Source organism: Malassezia sympodialis, genomic scaffold (genome assembly GCF_000349305.1).
Source record: "Malassezia sympodialis ATCC 42132 genomic scaffold, msy_sf_1, whole genome shotgun sequence".
Taxonomy (NCBI): Eukaryota; Fungi; Basidiomycota; class Malasseziomycetes; order Malasseziales; family Malasseziaceae; genus Malassezia; species Malassezia sympodialis.
In genome coordinates, this window is record NW_017387799.1 from 2,864 (window position 1) to 19,975 (window position 17,112).

At 57.9% G+C, this 17,112-nt stretch overlaps 4 protein-coding genes across 4 annotated transcripts; 2 read left to right on the plus strand and 2 right to left on the minus strand.

Annotated features, from left to right (window-relative positions):
- Positions 1–6,637: 6,637 nt before the first annotated feature.
- On the minus strand, positions 6,638–8,416 carry MSY001_0001 (uncharacterized protein; the record flags this gene model as incomplete). Its single annotated transcript, XM_018883108.1, has 1 exon — positions 6,638–8,416. The coding sequence occupies one exon, from the start codon at positions 8,414–8,416 to the stop codon at positions 6,638–6,640; it is 1,779 nt and encodes a 592-aa protein (XP_018738653.1).
- Positions 8,417–11,118: 2,702 nt separating this feature from the next.
- Positions 11,119–12,800, plus strand: MSY001_0002 (uncharacterized protein; the record flags this gene model as incomplete). The annotated part of the gene is made up of 2 exons (XM_018884219.1): positions 11,119–11,659; positions 11,683–12,800. 2 exons carry the CDS (start codon positions 11,119–11,121, stop codon positions 12,798–12,800), a joined length of 1,659 nt encoding a protein of 552 aa, XP_018738654.1.
- A 2-nt stretch (positions 12,801–12,802) lies between these two features.
- Positions 12,803–15,604, minus strand: MSY001_0003 (uncharacterized protein; the record flags this gene model as incomplete). Its single annotated transcript, XM_018885330.1, has 3 exons — positions 12,803–14,929; positions 14,979–15,334; positions 15,472–15,604. 3 exons carry the CDS (start codon positions 15,602–15,604, stop codon positions 12,803–12,805), a joined length of 2,616 nt encoding a protein of 871 aa, XP_018738655.1.
- A 510-nt stretch (positions 15,605–16,114) lies between these two features.
- Positions 16,115–17,112, plus strand: MSY001_0004 (uncharacterized protein; the record flags this gene model as incomplete). Its single annotated transcript, XM_018885760.1, has 2 exons — positions 16,115–16,335; positions 16,443–17,112. 2 exons carry the CDS (start codon positions 16,115–16,117, stop codon positions 17,110–17,112), a joined length of 891 nt encoding a protein of 296 aa, XP_018738656.1.

Here is a 17,112-nt window from a genome sequence, read left to right on the forward strand (position 1 = left end):
AACATTAACACTTAACAGTTGACTTAAATGAATCGCCGGGAGTTAAATGAATCTCTTAAGTTAATTTGGATTTGTTGAGTTGTGTATGCTTTGTCAAGTTGTGTTAGTTTTGTTAGTTTGTGTGTGTTTCGTTGGTGTTGGATGGTTTACGTCGTTTCTTGGAATACGTGTTCACCATGTGGAGGGCACTTACTCTAAAGGATTTGTTGCTATTCAAGTCTCCTGTGTCTCAATTCCACTTTTTGTTTGGTTTCTCATGTGCTTACACGAATGACTCATGTGACCCCTTGTTTACCTGCAACATCATGCACCCCATGTGCGTCTGCGTCAATCTTGCAGAATCTTCAAATGAATGAGTTGGTGGAGGTGGAGATAGGAAGATAGGGTGAGTGGAGGTAAATCAAGCAAAGGAGTCGATGTGGAGCCAATGTGGAGAATTTGTCATGTCGTCGTGGAGTCGTTGTCGTGGAATTTTGGATGTGCAATGGAGGTGTGTCGGAGGTGTTGCTCTGTGGAGGCACGTGGAGGTCTTTCGGGGCCCGCTCGCAAGGTCTTTTCCCTTTCTTTCCTTCCCTCAGTCTGCCCTCTAAACTACCCTCTTGTTCCCTCCCATTTCATTCCCTTTCCTTCTTTCTTTTTCCTCCATGTCAGTCTCCTAGCTTGAAAACACTCTCTTCTCAGTTTTCTCCTCCTAATATCCTTTTTATCCTCCTCTTTTATCGCCCTTCTTCTTCCCCTCTTCCGTCCCCTTTCTACTCGTCCTCTCTCACCCATGTCCCCTTCTCTCTTCCTCTAATTTTTTCTACCTTATCCTCATCGTCATCCTCCTATTCTTTCTCCCTTATCTCCCTCTCTCTTCTCTCCTTTACCTCTCATTTCTCCTCCTTTCTTTGCTTCTTCTCCTACATAATACTCTCCATTCCCCTTCCCTACCATTCCCTATTTCTCATCATTTCTCCTCACTTGCTTCATTTCTTCATTCCTTTGCTCANATCTTATGTAAGCTCTTACCTCCCCTCTTCTCTCAGCACACCCGTACTTTTCCTTCAAATACTCTTCTTTCTCCTCGTTTTGGGATGCCATGTAGTTCAGAATGCTATTGGAAGGTAATCCATCCTTTTCTCTGTCTCCTAGCACCTCTCCTTCATCGTATTTGAGGGGGGTAACCAAATGTCTCCCAACAGTCCTGCTAACGGCGCGATGACTAAGCGAATCTTCCTAGTAGGTGGACCAGATGTTGGGCTGAGCAAATCGGCACAAGTCCACTTCGTATCCGCTCGCTCTCTTTGTTGTCGTTGGTTTTGGTGCTCTGAATATAGTCTGTCGGAGTCTCTCCGCTCGGTTCGCTCATTTTTCGAAGTAGCGGTCGGCCTCCTCCTAAAGCCAGGTCCGTTTCGTAGCAAGTTAATTCCTCCACTTTCGTTCGTTTACCCCGCATTCAGTCCCTTTGGCTGCGTCATATAGGGGGCCTACTTGGGCCTTGTGTTGGCTCGGTAGGCGCTCTTTTTTGGACTCTGTACCCATCAATCGTCTACTGATACCACATCCCCGCTCTATTGCTCTCTTTCCGTCCCCTCTTTGCCTTTAATCGTCCTCCTTTGACCACCGTCATTCTCAGTCAGGCTTACCGGTAAAAAAAATTCCAATTAGGTCCCATCCAGAGTGGGGGGTCACTTGGGCGCGCTTGGGCCACTCTGGAAAAAGGAAATTTGGGCAAGGCATGCAGGGTCATTAGGGCAGCCTGGGCAAGACAGGGCAGCCATGACTGTCCCACTCCTCAATCAAGCTCGGTTCGCTCTGCTAGGCATGACGTGGGGACTCCTTCCTAGGGAATGTCCCCCCCAATGTCACCCTGCTATCGAGTGCCCTATATGTGGCATACTCTCTTCTAACTATGCTCAGCACTACAATCGTCGCCATGGCCAGCGGAGTGGGGGCATCAGGCAGCGCTTGCCTCCAGGGTGGGCCACAGAGCATGGCTTTCTGAACTGTGCGTGTGGTGACCTTGTCCGAAGGGGTCCAAACCGCCAGGCAGCGTTGGAACGTCATTGGTACGGCCCACGACAGGTGCGCCTCAACGGCCAGGTTGTCACGCCGGATACGTGCCCAAAGCCTGGACGGATGGGACAGGACAGGGAGCCATGGACACTGCCTGGCGCTGGCTTCGAGAGCAGGTCACGCCTGCCTCGAGCGGTGGCATCACCGAGGCCCTTGCTTAGGCCAGTGTGTGGTCCCCCGTCGCTGCGGTGTCCAAATGAGGGCCGGCCCCAGCCTGGGGCCGAGCTGGCCCAGCTGGGAACCCAGGCACGGGAAGGGTCTGCCATGCAAGGGGCTGGGCAAATTCCAATGGTGCAGCAAGTGCAGCTACAGGAACAACTGCAGCCAGTAGAGCCGCAGCAAGAGGAGGCCGGACAAGTGGAGCCGCAGCAAGAAGAGGAGCAAGAGGAGCTACAGCAAGAGGAGCTACAGCAAGTGGAACCACAGCTGGAACCACAGCTGGAACCACAGCTGGAACCACAGCCGGAATCACAGCAAGTGGACCTTGCTCTCGCTCCTCAGTCGTCCACACAAGGCAGTCGACGCTACTTCCTTCGGCCTCGTCGTAGAGCGGGGAACGGCAGCCTTGCAGGCCTCAGACTCGAGGGTGATTCCCCCTCTGAAGGCAGCTCTGAAGGCCCGACTGAGAGCCGTTCAGATGACAATGCCGAGGGCTCCTTCGAGAACCGCCTCCAATCCAGTGACCTCTCTTCACTCACCTCTCTTTCCTCGTCCCCCGAGCCGCCCCCCCAACAGGCTAGCTCTCAACAGGCTAGCTCTCAACAGGAGGGGGCACAAGCTCCTATCACCGGCCAAGCTAGCCGCGACTCGACTCCAGAGGAACGCGCATGCTTCCCACGAGGCATCCCCCCTTCCCTGGTCGATCGCGTCCATACATTCGGCGCCCTCACCACCCACCGCGAGATTGCCCACGAGCACATCGAAAGCGTCCTCATCGACCTCCAGCACCATGGTCTCGACACGCCAGACGGCCTCTTGGCCATCTACCTCCAGGTCGTCACATCCCGCAGCGTATATACACCACTGCCTGGCAAGTGGCAGCGGTCGATGCGCAAGGCACTGGACGGCCTGTGTGCGTACCAAGTGCAGCATGGCTCACCTATCGTGGAGCTCATGATCCTGCTTCTGCCCAAGCTGGGCGTATTTCCCTGGCTGGATGGACGCCTGTCGAACGAAGAGCGTGACGACAAGCTTGCGAGTCTCGAGGCGTATCCAGTGCCTCAATGGAAGGCGCTTGTCAGGCAGACGGTGGACCGAGGGGTGCAAACGATCCTGGCCGACTATTCCAATGGGTGGGACGTGCAAGATGAGACCGAGGCTGAAGCCTTTGTTGACAGGCAAGATACCGAGTCAACGCAGCTGGATGCCTCGTCAGACCTGTCAGACCTGCCAGACCTGCCAGACCCCCCTGAGCTTGGATGGGACGAGGCGTCGGGCAGGGAAGACTCAACAGAGGGAGAGACTGACAGGGCAAGCACGCCCGACTTTGAACATGCCGCCCACGGGACACCCAACGAGGCCACGTTGTCCGAGGGACTACTAGCCCTGGACCTGAGTATCTCACAGGCAAGCGTGCGCTCTGAGAGCCCGCTCGCAGAGAGCCCGCGCGCACAGTCGCCGGAAGCACGCTTAGCTGCTCTGGATCTGTGTTCAGTGAGTCCTCTACCAAGGGCGTCGAGTCCAGTGGGTGGGCCCAACGACGAAATGTTGATCGTGGACGTCTCGGCTGAGGCCTCCTTGGGTCCACAGTCGGAGGTCAGCCTTGGTGAGTCCTACGTTGACGGCCCCGTTGACGGGCCCGTTGACGGGCCCATTGACGAGTCCTTTGACGGGTCCCAAAGTCAGGCCCCCATTGAACGGTCCCTCCTTGGCCAGCCAACGCTCGCCCCCCCGAACGAGGCGGCTTGGACACCAGCAGGCCTCTCGTCTCACCGCCTCGTCCCGTACAACATGTCCCACGTCCTCCAGCGCACCGGCCGCCAGGGACGCATCCGCGAAGCCACTCGCATCCTCGAGGGCCTGGTCCACAACGAGCGAGGCGAGGTCGCCCCTGCCACGGCGCAGACCCAAGCTGAACTACTCTCTCTCCACCCTGCTGGCGAGCCCAGGCCATTCGCAGGCACGGCACGCCACGCAGGTTATCGCCGCATTCGCATCACCATGGACCAGATCATCGACACGGCCAAGCACATGAGCACAGAGAGTGCTGCGGGCCCGTCTGGCTGGACGGTTCTCCTGTGGCGCGACATGCTCACGATGAAGCAGCTGGGTCCTGATGCGGTCCACGAATATGTGCAGCAAAAGGCCCGCGAAATCACACAGGACACGGGGCCTGACCAACGTTTCCTATGCGGCGCGCGCATCACCCCTCTCCTCAAGGCGAACGGGCGTATCCGGCCAATTGCTGTCGGCGAGGTCCTGTACCGCTTGCTGATGCGGACCATTGTCCAACACCTCAAGGCCGACATCCAGTCGAGTCTCGGGCCTGGCCAGTTTGGCGTGGGCCAGGCGGGCGACGTCGAGCCCATTGTGCGCCTCGTCGAGCACGCCGTGGCACGGCCAGAGCTCGGGTACACGCACCTGACCAAGCTCGACTTTTCGAACGCGAACAACTGCGTGTCGAGGCGAGTCATGGCCGAGGCATGCCGGGCTCACTGCTCGGTACTGTACCGTACGGCGCGGTGGGCATACAAGCAAGCGACGCCGCTTGTGGCCATGGCGCAAAAGAGGCGAGTAGGCGCTGCAAGTGGGCAAGTGCCTGCTCTGGCTTTCCAATCTAGCGAGGGCGTGCGTCAAGGCGACCCTCTTGCTCCTATCCTCTTCTCCCTCGGCATGCGTGGCTTTCTCGAGGCGCTTCAAGACCACCTTGGGCCGGAGCACCTAGTCATGGCGTACTTGGATGACGTTGTGATCCTGTCCAAGATGGGCAGGGACATCGACACCATTGGCACCGCGGCCGAGGTCGCAAGACACGCGGCACCAGGGCTCCTCCTTAACGTCAACAAGAGCTCATGCACGCCGCTGGCCGACATCCGCACATCCGGCACGGAACTGCTCGGCACTGCGCTTGGCAGCGCCGCGTTCCGATGGGAGTTTGGCATGGCCAAGGTCGAGCGCATCGAGCGCGTCCTGCCTGCACTGTGTGAGCTACCCAAGCACTTGGCTTGGCTCATCCTGTCCCGGTGCCTTGCTGGACGAAACGCACATCTCCTCCGCCAACTCGAAACAGCCGACCTCGTCACATACGGCATCCATCCCATANGGGGAAACACTGCGGCACGATGGCATTCGAGATGTGTTGTACGAGCATGTGCGGCGGAATGCGCATGTCGAGGTGGAGAGAGAGGCACGGATCGTGGCGGACCGGCAAGAGCGGAGTGATCTGCTAGTGCGAGGTCTGCACGCAGGCCCTGGGCCCTGGGCCCGAGATGCACTACGACCTGTTCATCCGAGAGGTGACAGGGTCCAAGGAGGAGCGGAACGGACGGCAAGAAGTAACACTGGTGCCGACGGGCCGACCGCACGAGTATGCATGGGAGTGGCAAGCGTCCGAGAAACGCGCACAGCAGAACCAACAAGTGGCTGCGATGATCCAGTCGACAGGCATGGCTGGTGCAGTAGATGCACGAAGGACAATGCTTTGGCGACAGATGTCGCAGACGCTGGGGGAGCGGCGGCGTGAGAAGGAACGCAAGTACCAATTCTGCATAAACATGCGGGCGATTGGGCTGTCTGCATCAGGGGTCCAGACGAAGGGCTTCCGGGACGCGCTCCATACGTTTGGGAGAAGCCTGACGGAGCTGGACAGGATGCGCGTGCGAGAGCAGCTGTCGGTGGAACTGCTGCGCTGGCGAGCCAGGCTGTACGGGCACTGAGTGCCTAATCGATCTGACCAAAGCGCTGGGGAAACAGCGAGCTGATTAGGCACACAGGAGCTCAGCCCTGGGAGGGGACCTAAGGGATCAACATGGGGGAATGATGCGATGGGCCCTTTGGCCTGGGTATTTACCGGGTACCTGGGTTGACTGCACGCGGCTGGCTCAGCCGAGGACCCTGACAGGAGCCAATTGTCGCCCCATTGTTGATTGAGGCCTCCACTTGAGTGGCCCAAGCGCGGATTTCCCCCATCTACATTCACCACTGGTACTATAGCTGCTATATCATCTCGTAGCCAAGGAATCGGATCCCCCCCCCTTCGTCTCTTGTGGGGGACACAAAGTCGTCACAGCACCAAGAAAATAACGCTGGTCATTATCCAATTTTGAGCACAGAGCCCCGCTCTGGTCAAGACGTGGGGACACCCAATGAAGTCACGCTTTGGGATCACTTTGGCGCCTCAGTTGCAAGTGATGACATCTCCACTCCTCTTCCTGGATATCTTTGGGACACTTTTCAAGAGGATTGTGATCCTATGGGGCAGTTGCACCTGAACGACTATGACTGGGACAAATTCATCAGTAGCTTATTGCCCTCCTTCGATCCTTTAGGATAGGATGGTCTACAATCCGCCGCTTCGAAACAAGGCCACAAGTTGGCCAATCCTTATGATGATATGAAAGTACTGGTGCAAAATGATGCATTAATGTTGCTTTTCCACATCCCTCTGTTCAGCACCCACCTCCTCCGGCGGTTCGGGCGGGCCTGGAGTGCGCTTACCCTCGTTGATAGCTTGGGAGAATTTGGAGCGACCCCTAATGGCCTCACCATAATAGTAGAATACGAAAATAGGAACAATCACAAGGATCGAAATGAAGCCCAATAGCGTACTAGCCCATTCGTACGAGTTTGTCTTACCCATACCCTCGTACATGGGCACAGCGAACATCGCTGAAATACCGGCGAGCAGATCACGCGCCAGCGCATTACCGCCTGTCGCAGAAGCCGAGTACATGCCATATGCCTCCACCATATAATCAATGGTAGCCATGTAAATGGCGTAGTTAGCAATAGCGATGAGAAAGGCAAAAATAATAGGTGCAATCCAATGGACTTCGGGGGGACCAAGCGATGTCCACGCAAAACCGAACAAACCAATAGTCTCCAACGGTGCCAGAAACAGCAGCCACCACAATCGAGATTCAGGCGTAACCTTCTCAGGTGCTGCACGCCGCATATGGCGCTGATGCATGATTGTAGGGAAAAAGGAGAAGTATGAGACAATGTACCCAATGCTGATCGATAAAAACGTAAGTCCGATCTTAAGGTGATTGGTGCCGAACCATTGTCCAAATACAAGATCAAATGACATTTGGAAGATGAAAATCAGGGCATCTGAGAATCCACTGAGCATTGACAGAAACAGTACAATTGGCTCAGTCACAAACATATAGAAGGGGCGCAACCAGTAAATACCGATTTGTTTCATGCTGAAACCATTCGGACGCAGCTCGTTGGGACCGTAGTACTGCGTTTGACCTGCCTTGCGAAGCCGCCTAGCCTCCCGATCCAGCAAGACTGTATTCAATGTCTCCGGAACGAGCAGTGCATGAACCAGCTGTGTCGCACCACCAAAAATGAGCATCAACCAGAACATCCAATACAGGGGGTTGTATGGCATCACTTGTTGCACGATGCCACCAATGAACGGACCAACCGATGTACCCATGACCGAAGACAACACCACAAAGGCAATGGCAAATTGTTGGTCGTCTGAGTCGTACATGTCAGCCACCACACCCAACGTCACACTACCACCGGCGGTGCTCAGACCGCCGAAAAACCGTGCAGCAAGTAAGTTTTCGTAATTCGGGGCAAAGACGGCCCACAGCTGGAATATGTTAACCAGAAACATGGAGGCCTGAAGAATCGGCCACCGGCCAAGTTCCTCACTCCAAGGGGCCCATAGCTCGGAACCAAACGCATAGGCGACAAGGTAAATCATCTGACTTGCACGCGCTGCTTGTTCACTCACACCTTCGAAGCGAGGATCGTCGGGAATCATAGACGTGGCGTTCGGATAGATGGAGGTATTAAAGTTCATGCTAATCTGCACCATAGCAATAACTGAGAGAATCGTCCACTTTTTCCAGGCCGGAAAGCTAAACGCTGTTTTGTCGAAGGCCAGCTCCCGCGTAAGCTCAACCTGCCCTTCCTTCACCACCGACTTGGTACGCAATTCCAGCATGTTGGGTTTGCCGTACTTTTTATAGGCCATTTTGCGTTGCAAACCAGACGTCACTTTCTGGTGCTCGTTTTGCTCGCCCGAAAAGAAAACCATTTCCGGCGTTCCGGGTCGATTGATGTCACGCTCCGGTACCACTGTTTCATACTTATTCGATGGCTCCGAAGCGTAAAGCTTGGGGTCCGGAATTCCATAATCAGGATTCGAGGTGGCCTCTTGCGCACCACTCTCAGCCATTATAGAGAAACGCACTAAGACAACAACACGGGCCGCTATGTATTTTCTGACATAATAAATACGGAAAATAAAGTGCGTCATCTCACAGCCGAATTAAGTTTCTGCCTTCCTAAGTTGCTGTTTACTGCCGACCACGTGCCTCTTCATACCTCCGCCAAGAAAATTCCTTGTACGTGCCCCCCTCAGGCCTGAGATAGGGGGACGAACTCGACGATGATGGTTCAAGCGCGTCCCACCTCTTCATCTCCACTGCTTCCATGGCTACTAATAGTACAGCAAAGAGTCTTGTTTCGGGTATGAAATCCCTTTGGTGAAATTGTCAGTATTTAGACGTTGTCCACCCAAGGAAGGACTGTTCTTTACTAGTCTGTCCATTTTGATAAAAGGAGGGGGGGGGGGGGGCTCCATCTAGATCAACCCCGACACACGTGCATAAAACTAGCTAACACCATACACACTATGCAGTTCCATTCTTCGAAGTACTTGGCATGTCCGTCTTTGTACAGTTAATACGAATATCGTTGTCAAAAGAATATTCGCACTTTGGATCTTCATTTTTTCCGCACGACATGGACACTCCCAAGTCGCACCACGTCTTGTTCAACGGGCGCGCGCCATCATAGAAATGACCATAGTGCTTCGGATACTTGGCGTCTGGTTGCTTGGGTACATCCCAACACCCATCTGTCTTGACATCGAACGGTGGACGATCGAACACCGTTCCCCAGCCGCGCTCCTGCGGCCAGTCTACGTAGCCACAAGATGTGACGTTCGGTCCAGCCTTGTCGAACTTGCCCTCGACTTTGATCGCGCCAAGGAACGAGCATGCGGTGGGCACACCGTGCGGCTGGTACCACAGACCGTTTCCCTCGCCACCTTGCTCAATAGGAACTCGACCAACACAGGTGGTAGCCGAGAAGGGGAAGCAATGGATACCGCACATCGATGCATTCCAGTCAGTGGCCCCACAGTCAAAGCGCGAAATTAGATAATTGTCATTCCCATAGAGTGAACCAATACAAGGCAACCCCTCCTGTATCTTGTTCTCGTTTTGAAATGTGATCCAACCGGCCAAGGCCTCTTGCGTGAAAGCCACTACAACCAGCGAAGAGAGTACAGGGAACTTCATTTTGGAGGACAATTTTTCCTACCACGAGTTTTTATACTTTACGGTAGATTCCTCCAATTTGGTCATGATCCCATCTCGCCCGGTATCTGATATCCCAGCACCGCAAGATCGGATGGATAATGCGGTCACTGCTGCCAAGTTGCCCAGGGGATTGTGCTCCACATGGCTGCATTTGGATCCAATCAGCTCGCGTGTTTCTATGTCGCCCTCTATTATCGATGCCCAAGTCAGGCGATGTGAAAATGAACTGATATGGACACCTCGATCTCTCAGACGCCACTAAAACTCGCGAGCCACACTCTCGAGATCATCCGCATTGATCCAGTCACTGCCGAGTTCTAGGAGCATGCGGTTCACGCGGTCGCGGGCGTAGATGGGCCACGCAGGTGTGTCATAAAAGCGTGTCTTAATGCCGCGTTGGTGGGCCTCGTGAATCAAGCCCGTCAGGTTCTGCTTCACCTGCTCCGATGGCTCATGAATACCCATGTAATTGGAAGTTACATCAGCAAAGTCTGTTGATGCAATTGCACAGAGCGTGTTGTTCCACTCGTACTGCCTGCCATGAATCTTGGGCATGGGTTTGCTTAGCTGCATCAACTCGCAGTCTAGGAACACGTCACGTTCGCCCTTTGGAGCCAGCTGGTCGACCGGTGTACCCCCCGTCCCGATCACAATCACTGGACCGGGGATGACCTTGCCATGCTCGTAGCGGGTGAGGAAGCCGCGCTTCCGCAGTGGATCGAGCGCCTTGACGATGAGCGGCCACGAGCGGTTCGCATCGTTCTTCACATCAACCAGCAATTGGAGCGGCTGCGTGTTGCCTACACCGAGCGAAAAGTAGCCGTTCCACCAAGGGCTGCTACTCGTAGACACGGACGCTTGCAGATCACCAAACAGCGAAGACTGCGAGTTGTTCGCGTACTTGGCATTCGCCGTGTTGGCCTGTTCGATCGCCTCCACGAGTGGCTGCACTGTGAGGGCATGGAAGGTGCGCTCCGCCGTCAGCGAGAACGGATCGTGGCCCACGTAGAGCTGCATGTCCTACGATCAGCGGGCGTTACATACCTTTGGGTTGAGCCATACGTCCGACTCGACGCTCAACGCACCATATGCGAGCGCCTCGAACACCGGCACGGGCCGCTCATAGTCGTTGTGCGAGTGCATAAACAAGGGGTACGTGTTCCGGTTCCAGTCCGCTGGGGAGCGCAGGATGCTTGCATTCTTCCCTCCAAACGGCGCATAGGACAAAGTCGCCGTCGGTGCCTTGTGAACAAGCTTGGAGGCATGCACAAGAGCGAAGAACAACACAGGGACAGCAAGCCACAACATGGTGGGAGGGAGCAAGGTTCTCGTGGCAGCGCACGTGTATCATGCCGTCCCGCCTCGACATGAGAAGCTGCCTATGCAATGCTTTGAGCTACGATGTGCCCCTAGCTATCCTTACAGACCTCATAGTCCTGCTATGCTATACTGGTAAATATAGAGACCCCCTAGCGCACGGCGGACGAGTGGAGGACACGCGTCGCAACCGCGCGCGTCCGCGGCTGACCCCTTACCACGTGCACCTTGTCGCATGGGCCGGGTCAAACGAGAGGCGAGTGAGGAGCCCTACGAGGACGCGCCACGGCGTGTGCGAGGAAAAGCGCGGCAGGGCGGCGATACATCCACTCTTCTCCGCCAGCATGGGATCCTCGCTGCGCGCATCCGAGCGACGCCATGGCCCCAGTCAGGGCCTGCCTCGACCGACGCGCCATGTGACGCGGACGACTCTACTGTTCTGCCGACGCTCAAGGCGTACGCAACACAGTCGCAGTTGCCACATCGGACGCAGCTGATTGATGTCGCATGGCGCCCTCCGCCTACCGCGTGGTCTGCCCCGACGGCGGCAGTGGCCGCCACCCCTTGTGAGCCCAGCGCCTCGGTGCCCATAATGTTCCATGCGGCCAGTGCGTCCGTGCAGATCGCGCTGCCGCCCTATACCAGCATGACTCTGCGTATGTGCACCAACCTAACCGCAGCCGACTCGGCCAGTGCAACGCACCCGTGCCACATGTTCGACGCAGGCGGCCACATATACGATCTGGCGTGGGCCCCCCAGACCGAGGCGCAGGACGGTATGTGTCATCGCTAACCACAGGTGAGTACCTCCTTGTGGCATGCTCGCACCACCGCGAGCCGAGCGCGCGCGTTGCCGACCCCTCTTGCGCCGACGACGGACAGCTTCAGTGCTGGGAGTGGGACCCGGCGACGGCGCACGTGCAATGCCTGGGCCGGTGGGTGTGTGACGCGGGTGCGCCGCTCCAAGTGGCGTGGCGACCCGCGCCACCCCCGCCTGGCACCCTCGGAATTGCCGCTGTGGCATGGAGCGACGGCACTGTGCACCTGCTGGAGGTGCCGTTGCGGAGCGAGGGCGTCCAGCGTCTCGTCGCGGAGCGTGTGTTGCGTGTCCCAGGCACGGCATGCTACAGCCTTGCTTGGGGCGGCGATGCGCGTCTCGCTGTCGGTTGCACGAATGGAACCATCGCTGTGTGGGACTTGGACGTCTCTGAGACGCCTGCGTGCGTGGCGCCCGTGCATGATACGACGGTCAGCGCCCTGAGCTGGCAGATGCTGCCGCCCATCTCTATGGACGGCGAGCCACAGCCAGATGCTCGGCCCCATCTCCTCTTCTCAGTCGGCTGGGACGGCTGCGAGTATATCACCGACGTGGCCGACATGGAGGCCCCGCTGCGGCATACGCACTCGCGCGAGCCACGGTATGCAGCGACCTGGCTCCCGTGGAGCGGCAGCTGGGCCGTAGATCTTGGCGATCACCAGTTTGGCACCGTATCGCTGCGCACGCATGACATGGGCCGGCACCATGCGCTGGGCTTCCACCATGCGCGCGTCTTGTGCATGGCTGCCTCGGCATGCCACCCATTCCTCGCGACAGGCTCGGCAGAGGGCAGTGTCAAGCTGACGAGTGTGTTGGCTATGGCGAAGCGGAAAACCGCCGAAGAAGGTTCACGCTTCATGCACAAGCTCTTCCGCCTCGCGCGCACGGACAGTGGATTCGTGTGGCACCAGGGATTTTACCCCGAGGGAGTGCTGCCCCGTGCGGCGACGCGCAAAAATGGGCCGCCCGTGGTAATAGACCGATGGGACCCCCAAGTCGCCGTAACGAGCGTCGCATGGAGCCCCAATGCGGGGCGGGCGCTCCTTCTGGCCAGCGGTACGGCCTTGGGCTTTGTACATATTGCATGGGCAGAAGGCTAGCACTACTTTACATACAGGGGATGGACTATCTGCACACGCACCGCAAACTGTACGGCCCGGAGCACGACGCGCCAGCGGCGCACACGGCGCGGCGCCTCCGGGCCCCCGCCATACGGGCGCAGTACCGGTGCGAGTGCCGCCAGCTCGGTACGCAAGCGCTCAAATAGCCACTCTTGGTGGCGCAAGGTACGCGCGAGGTACAACTTCTGGAACGCCAGAGCGCGGCGGTGTTCCTCGCTGCGAAATGCCTCGTCCTCCAGCGCGCGGAGGCGCGGCGCCAGATCGCGTAGGGCGAGCGCAACCTGCTCGCGGATGCGGTCGCCAGTCTGGCTCTCCCTCTCGCGCCACTGTGCCGCCTCAGCGAGCATCGCCTGCTTTTCCTGCTGCAGTTTGCGCAGATCCGAGCCATACTGGTCAGTTTCACTGCGCACGTCCCGCAGGTGCTGCTCAAACACACCGAGCTGCTCCATGATCTGGCGCCGCTCCATCCAGAGGTGGTCCTTATCGCCGCGCAGCTGGCCGAGCTCCGTCTCCTGGTCGGCCAGCACATGCCGCAGCGATGCAAGTTGCGATAACTGCTCGTCAATGTGCGCCTCACACTCCGACTGCGCGCGCCGCGCTGCGTCTGCGTCCCGAAGGGCGCGATGCGCCCGCTCGTCCGCAAGGCGTAGCTGCTCCTCCAATAGCACCTGCTGCTGTTGCGTCTGCTCGTGCTGCGCCTCTGCGGCCGTCACCTGTTCGCGCGCATGGACCAACTCGCGCTCCAGGCGCTGAAGCTCGGCGCGCGTCGCAGTAGTGTCGCCGCGCTGCTCACGTAGTCCATGCAGCTGGGCGGAGCGGTCAGCCAGATGACTGCGTGCCTGGGCGAGCTCCTCGGCCGTGGCCGCGAGTCGCGCTTCAATACGCAACTTGCTCGCATTCGCGTCAGTCGTCTTGCTCAGCGCCGTGTCGAGTTGCGTGCGCGCCGAGTGCAGCTCGGCCGTGAGGGTGCGCACCGTCTGCTGCAGCGCCTCCATATCAGTGGCGATACGCGAGCCGCCATCCATCGACAGCGAGGCCACTGACTGCCGCAAAGCATCGATGGCCTGACCGTGACTCGGTGTCGAGTGACGCCATGACCTCTCGCTGGACACCGATTCACGGCATCGCGACGGCGGCGATACAGGGTGGTTCGTAGCCAAGTCACGCATCGAGTTGATTACGCCGTGCGCCTGGTTCAGCGCCGCCCGCAGTGGCTCCACGAGGCCAGCCAAGGTCGCCTCGTCGCCCCGAGCGACGGCTTTCTTCACACGGGATAGGAGCTGCTCGTGCTGGGTCTGCAGGGTATCAGTGGTACGGCTCAGCACGCTGGGTTCGATGGGCTCCGTGGTGGATGCCTCCGGGGTTTGCTCTAGCTGGGCACGCTGTTCTGAGACTAACGTTTCCAGGCTGACAATGCGGCTTTGGAGCGCCTGTATCTCTGCGGACTTCTCGAGACCTCTTGATGCCGCAGAGGACGAGGCATCTCGATCGTCGAGAGGCATATTGTGCCGCTCAATGACCTGCATAAGCGCCTCACATTGCGCCTTTAGCATTTCATTCTCCTGCGTCAGTCGCACGTTCACCTTGTGCTGGTATAGAACGAGCCGATGGGGATCAACGTGCGCATGCGTACCGGACGCAGACGCGTCCGACTCGGGCGGCGCAAGAAGCGGGTTCGTAGAAATTTCCGCCTCTTTCATGGAGGCGCGTGATGCGTTCAGCGACGACGGAGGCATGGTTGGGCCGTGGTTGTTATCGGCCTGTGTTGACACACCCGACAGGTCCAAGGAGGGCGTGTCAATTCTCTCAGACGATTTCGAGCGCCTAGAGTCCGACATGGACGAAGAGGGTGCCCGCACGGGAGCTGCAGCGAATGACATGCGACCTGGCGCTGGCGGATGCAGAGGCGTAGTGGCCGGCATACGGGATGAAGGGGGGGAGCGGCGAGGGGGCGACGTTGGCAGGCGCGCACTGCGGTCGTTGGCGGTAGCCGATGCCAGAGAATCAGGTGGGGGTAGGCTTTTTGTGTGCGCCGCAACGGGCGACGAGCTCCGCGCACGCGAAGTCGATGGGGACTCGGTGATCGATACCGACGAATGATCCAGTTCCTGAGGTGAGCGAACAAATACATACAGTGTCAAGGGATGCGCGCGATACAAACGTGCCAGCATCAGAAGCACCTTGCGTTAGAAATTGGCCGTCCTCGCTCTTATCCGTGGAGAGTTCCGGCGTGCCAGACACACTCGAAGCTAAGTCCGACGTGTTGGCGGCGGGCAACGGCAAGGACACGGAGGCCGATGTATCTAGAAGCTGTGCGTTCAATGCTTCCGACATTTCAGGAGGACGGGGTGCCGCAGGCGGCGCTGGGCGTGTGGTTCGCTCGGTTGCATCCGAGGGGCTCGGCAAGCCCGTCGTTTCAGAAATGGACTGTGTCATCGAGGCATGAGGGCTCATCCCCGGCAGAGATAACTGATCAGAGTCGTCATAGAATAGCTCGTGATCAATTCTATGCTCTATTCGGGACGAGAGATCCAGGGGAAAGTCCATGATCCTACGCCGAGCCAGGCACGGACGGACGATGTTCACAACAAACCACACGCGCTCGACGCGCGTGGAGTATTGCACGTGACAGCCGCGTCAGGGCTCTGACCCCGCTTGGCGAGCACCTGCAGCTTGCTTGTCCATGCCTGAGGTTGAATGGCATCCCCCTGTGCGTGTAATACCACAGGAACCGGTAAAGTCTGAGTTGGAAGAGGTGCCGGTGGCGCAGGCGCCGAAGGCATCCGATACTCCAGGCCCGAGTCAAGGTGCCGGCCCTGACACACAAGCCGAGAGACCACAGACAAATCATGAAGACAGCGCGCTAGCTACGTCTAGCGCACCTGGTCCATATTCGTATGCCGAGCAAGATACGGCAAAATGGAATAGCTTGTTACTCTGGGCGCGGGAACAACGGGGGCCCCAGTGGGATGCCAGCACAGGCTTGTACGTGTAAACCGCTGACCAGCTAGATGGCAGGTACCGCATGGAACAGCACTCTACTATGGGTAGGCCAAGCCGCGCTAACCGCAGGTTCCAGGCGCCGAACGAGGGAACGGCTCCGCGATAGGCAAAAAGTATGCCCGCACCCCGAGTCGAACGAGGGATCTTCCCATTACGTAGTGGAGGTACAAGTGGGATGCGTTAACCACTGCGCCATACGGGCAAAACTGCGAAAGCATAGAGGATTTGTTTCTATAGCTCCTATGGCGTGCGAATGGAGCGCGGCGCGGCGCGGCGCGTCCTTCCTCCGCATGGTCACCAGTGACGAGCCGTGGGGGCTCGAGGAGATCTGCGACAAGATTCATGCGCGTGCTTACACGAAGGAGAGAATCTCACTCGAAGGGCTAAGTGAGAAGAAAAAGCAAACGCTTACGCACGTCTTGCGCAGCCTTCTGTCGGAGCGCGAGGAGGAAGTGCTCGTGCGGGAGCAACTGTTGGCGCGGCACCGCACCTTGGAGCACAAGCTCGAGCAGTACGAGCGATCGATGAAACAGGGCGAGAAAGGCTCAGTGCATGCGGAAACCAAGCTGCACACCTTGCAATCGCAGCTACAGTACGTGTCACTCAGCTGATAAACAGACAGGCACAATCATCGCTCGTGAACGAGCAACGACAGCACCGTGCGACACATGAGCAGCTGCAGCGCACGTCGCGGCAGTTGAACCAGGTCAAGGTTGCGGCGGTGCAACACCGTGCGGCAACGGAACGACGCTCAGAGCGACTCAAGGAGCGCCTGGCTACCGTCACACAGTCCCAGCTCAAGGCGCTGGTCCCGGACATTCGCATTGCGAGCCCGGCCTTTGTGGCGCGTGCAAGTGAATCAGAGTCGATGTCTATGGAGGAGTCACAGCGAAAGGAGGCCGAGAAGCGGAATGCAGCCTTGCTAGAGACGACGCTGGCACTCAAGCAATTGGCCCTAGATGCGATGATCACACTTAACGAGGCCGTTGTGCGCTTGCGCAAGATCCTCGACGTGGAACAGGTGCCAGCGCACCGCTCGCTGCGCCGCGTGCGCTCTCGCCCATCGATTGGTGAGCTCGAGGTGCACCAGGTTTTCCCCCCGCTGCGTCCGCTGGTGACAGACGATACGGAAGATACGCATCCCGCGCGCAAGACCTTGGCCGAGCTGTCGGCGACATTGCAGACACATGTGGCTGAGCTGTCGCAATGGGCGGCATGGCGGCATGCCTCCAGCCATTCGACCGGCGACGAGCCAGAGGAGAAGCGGCGACGGATAGGAGAATCGTAG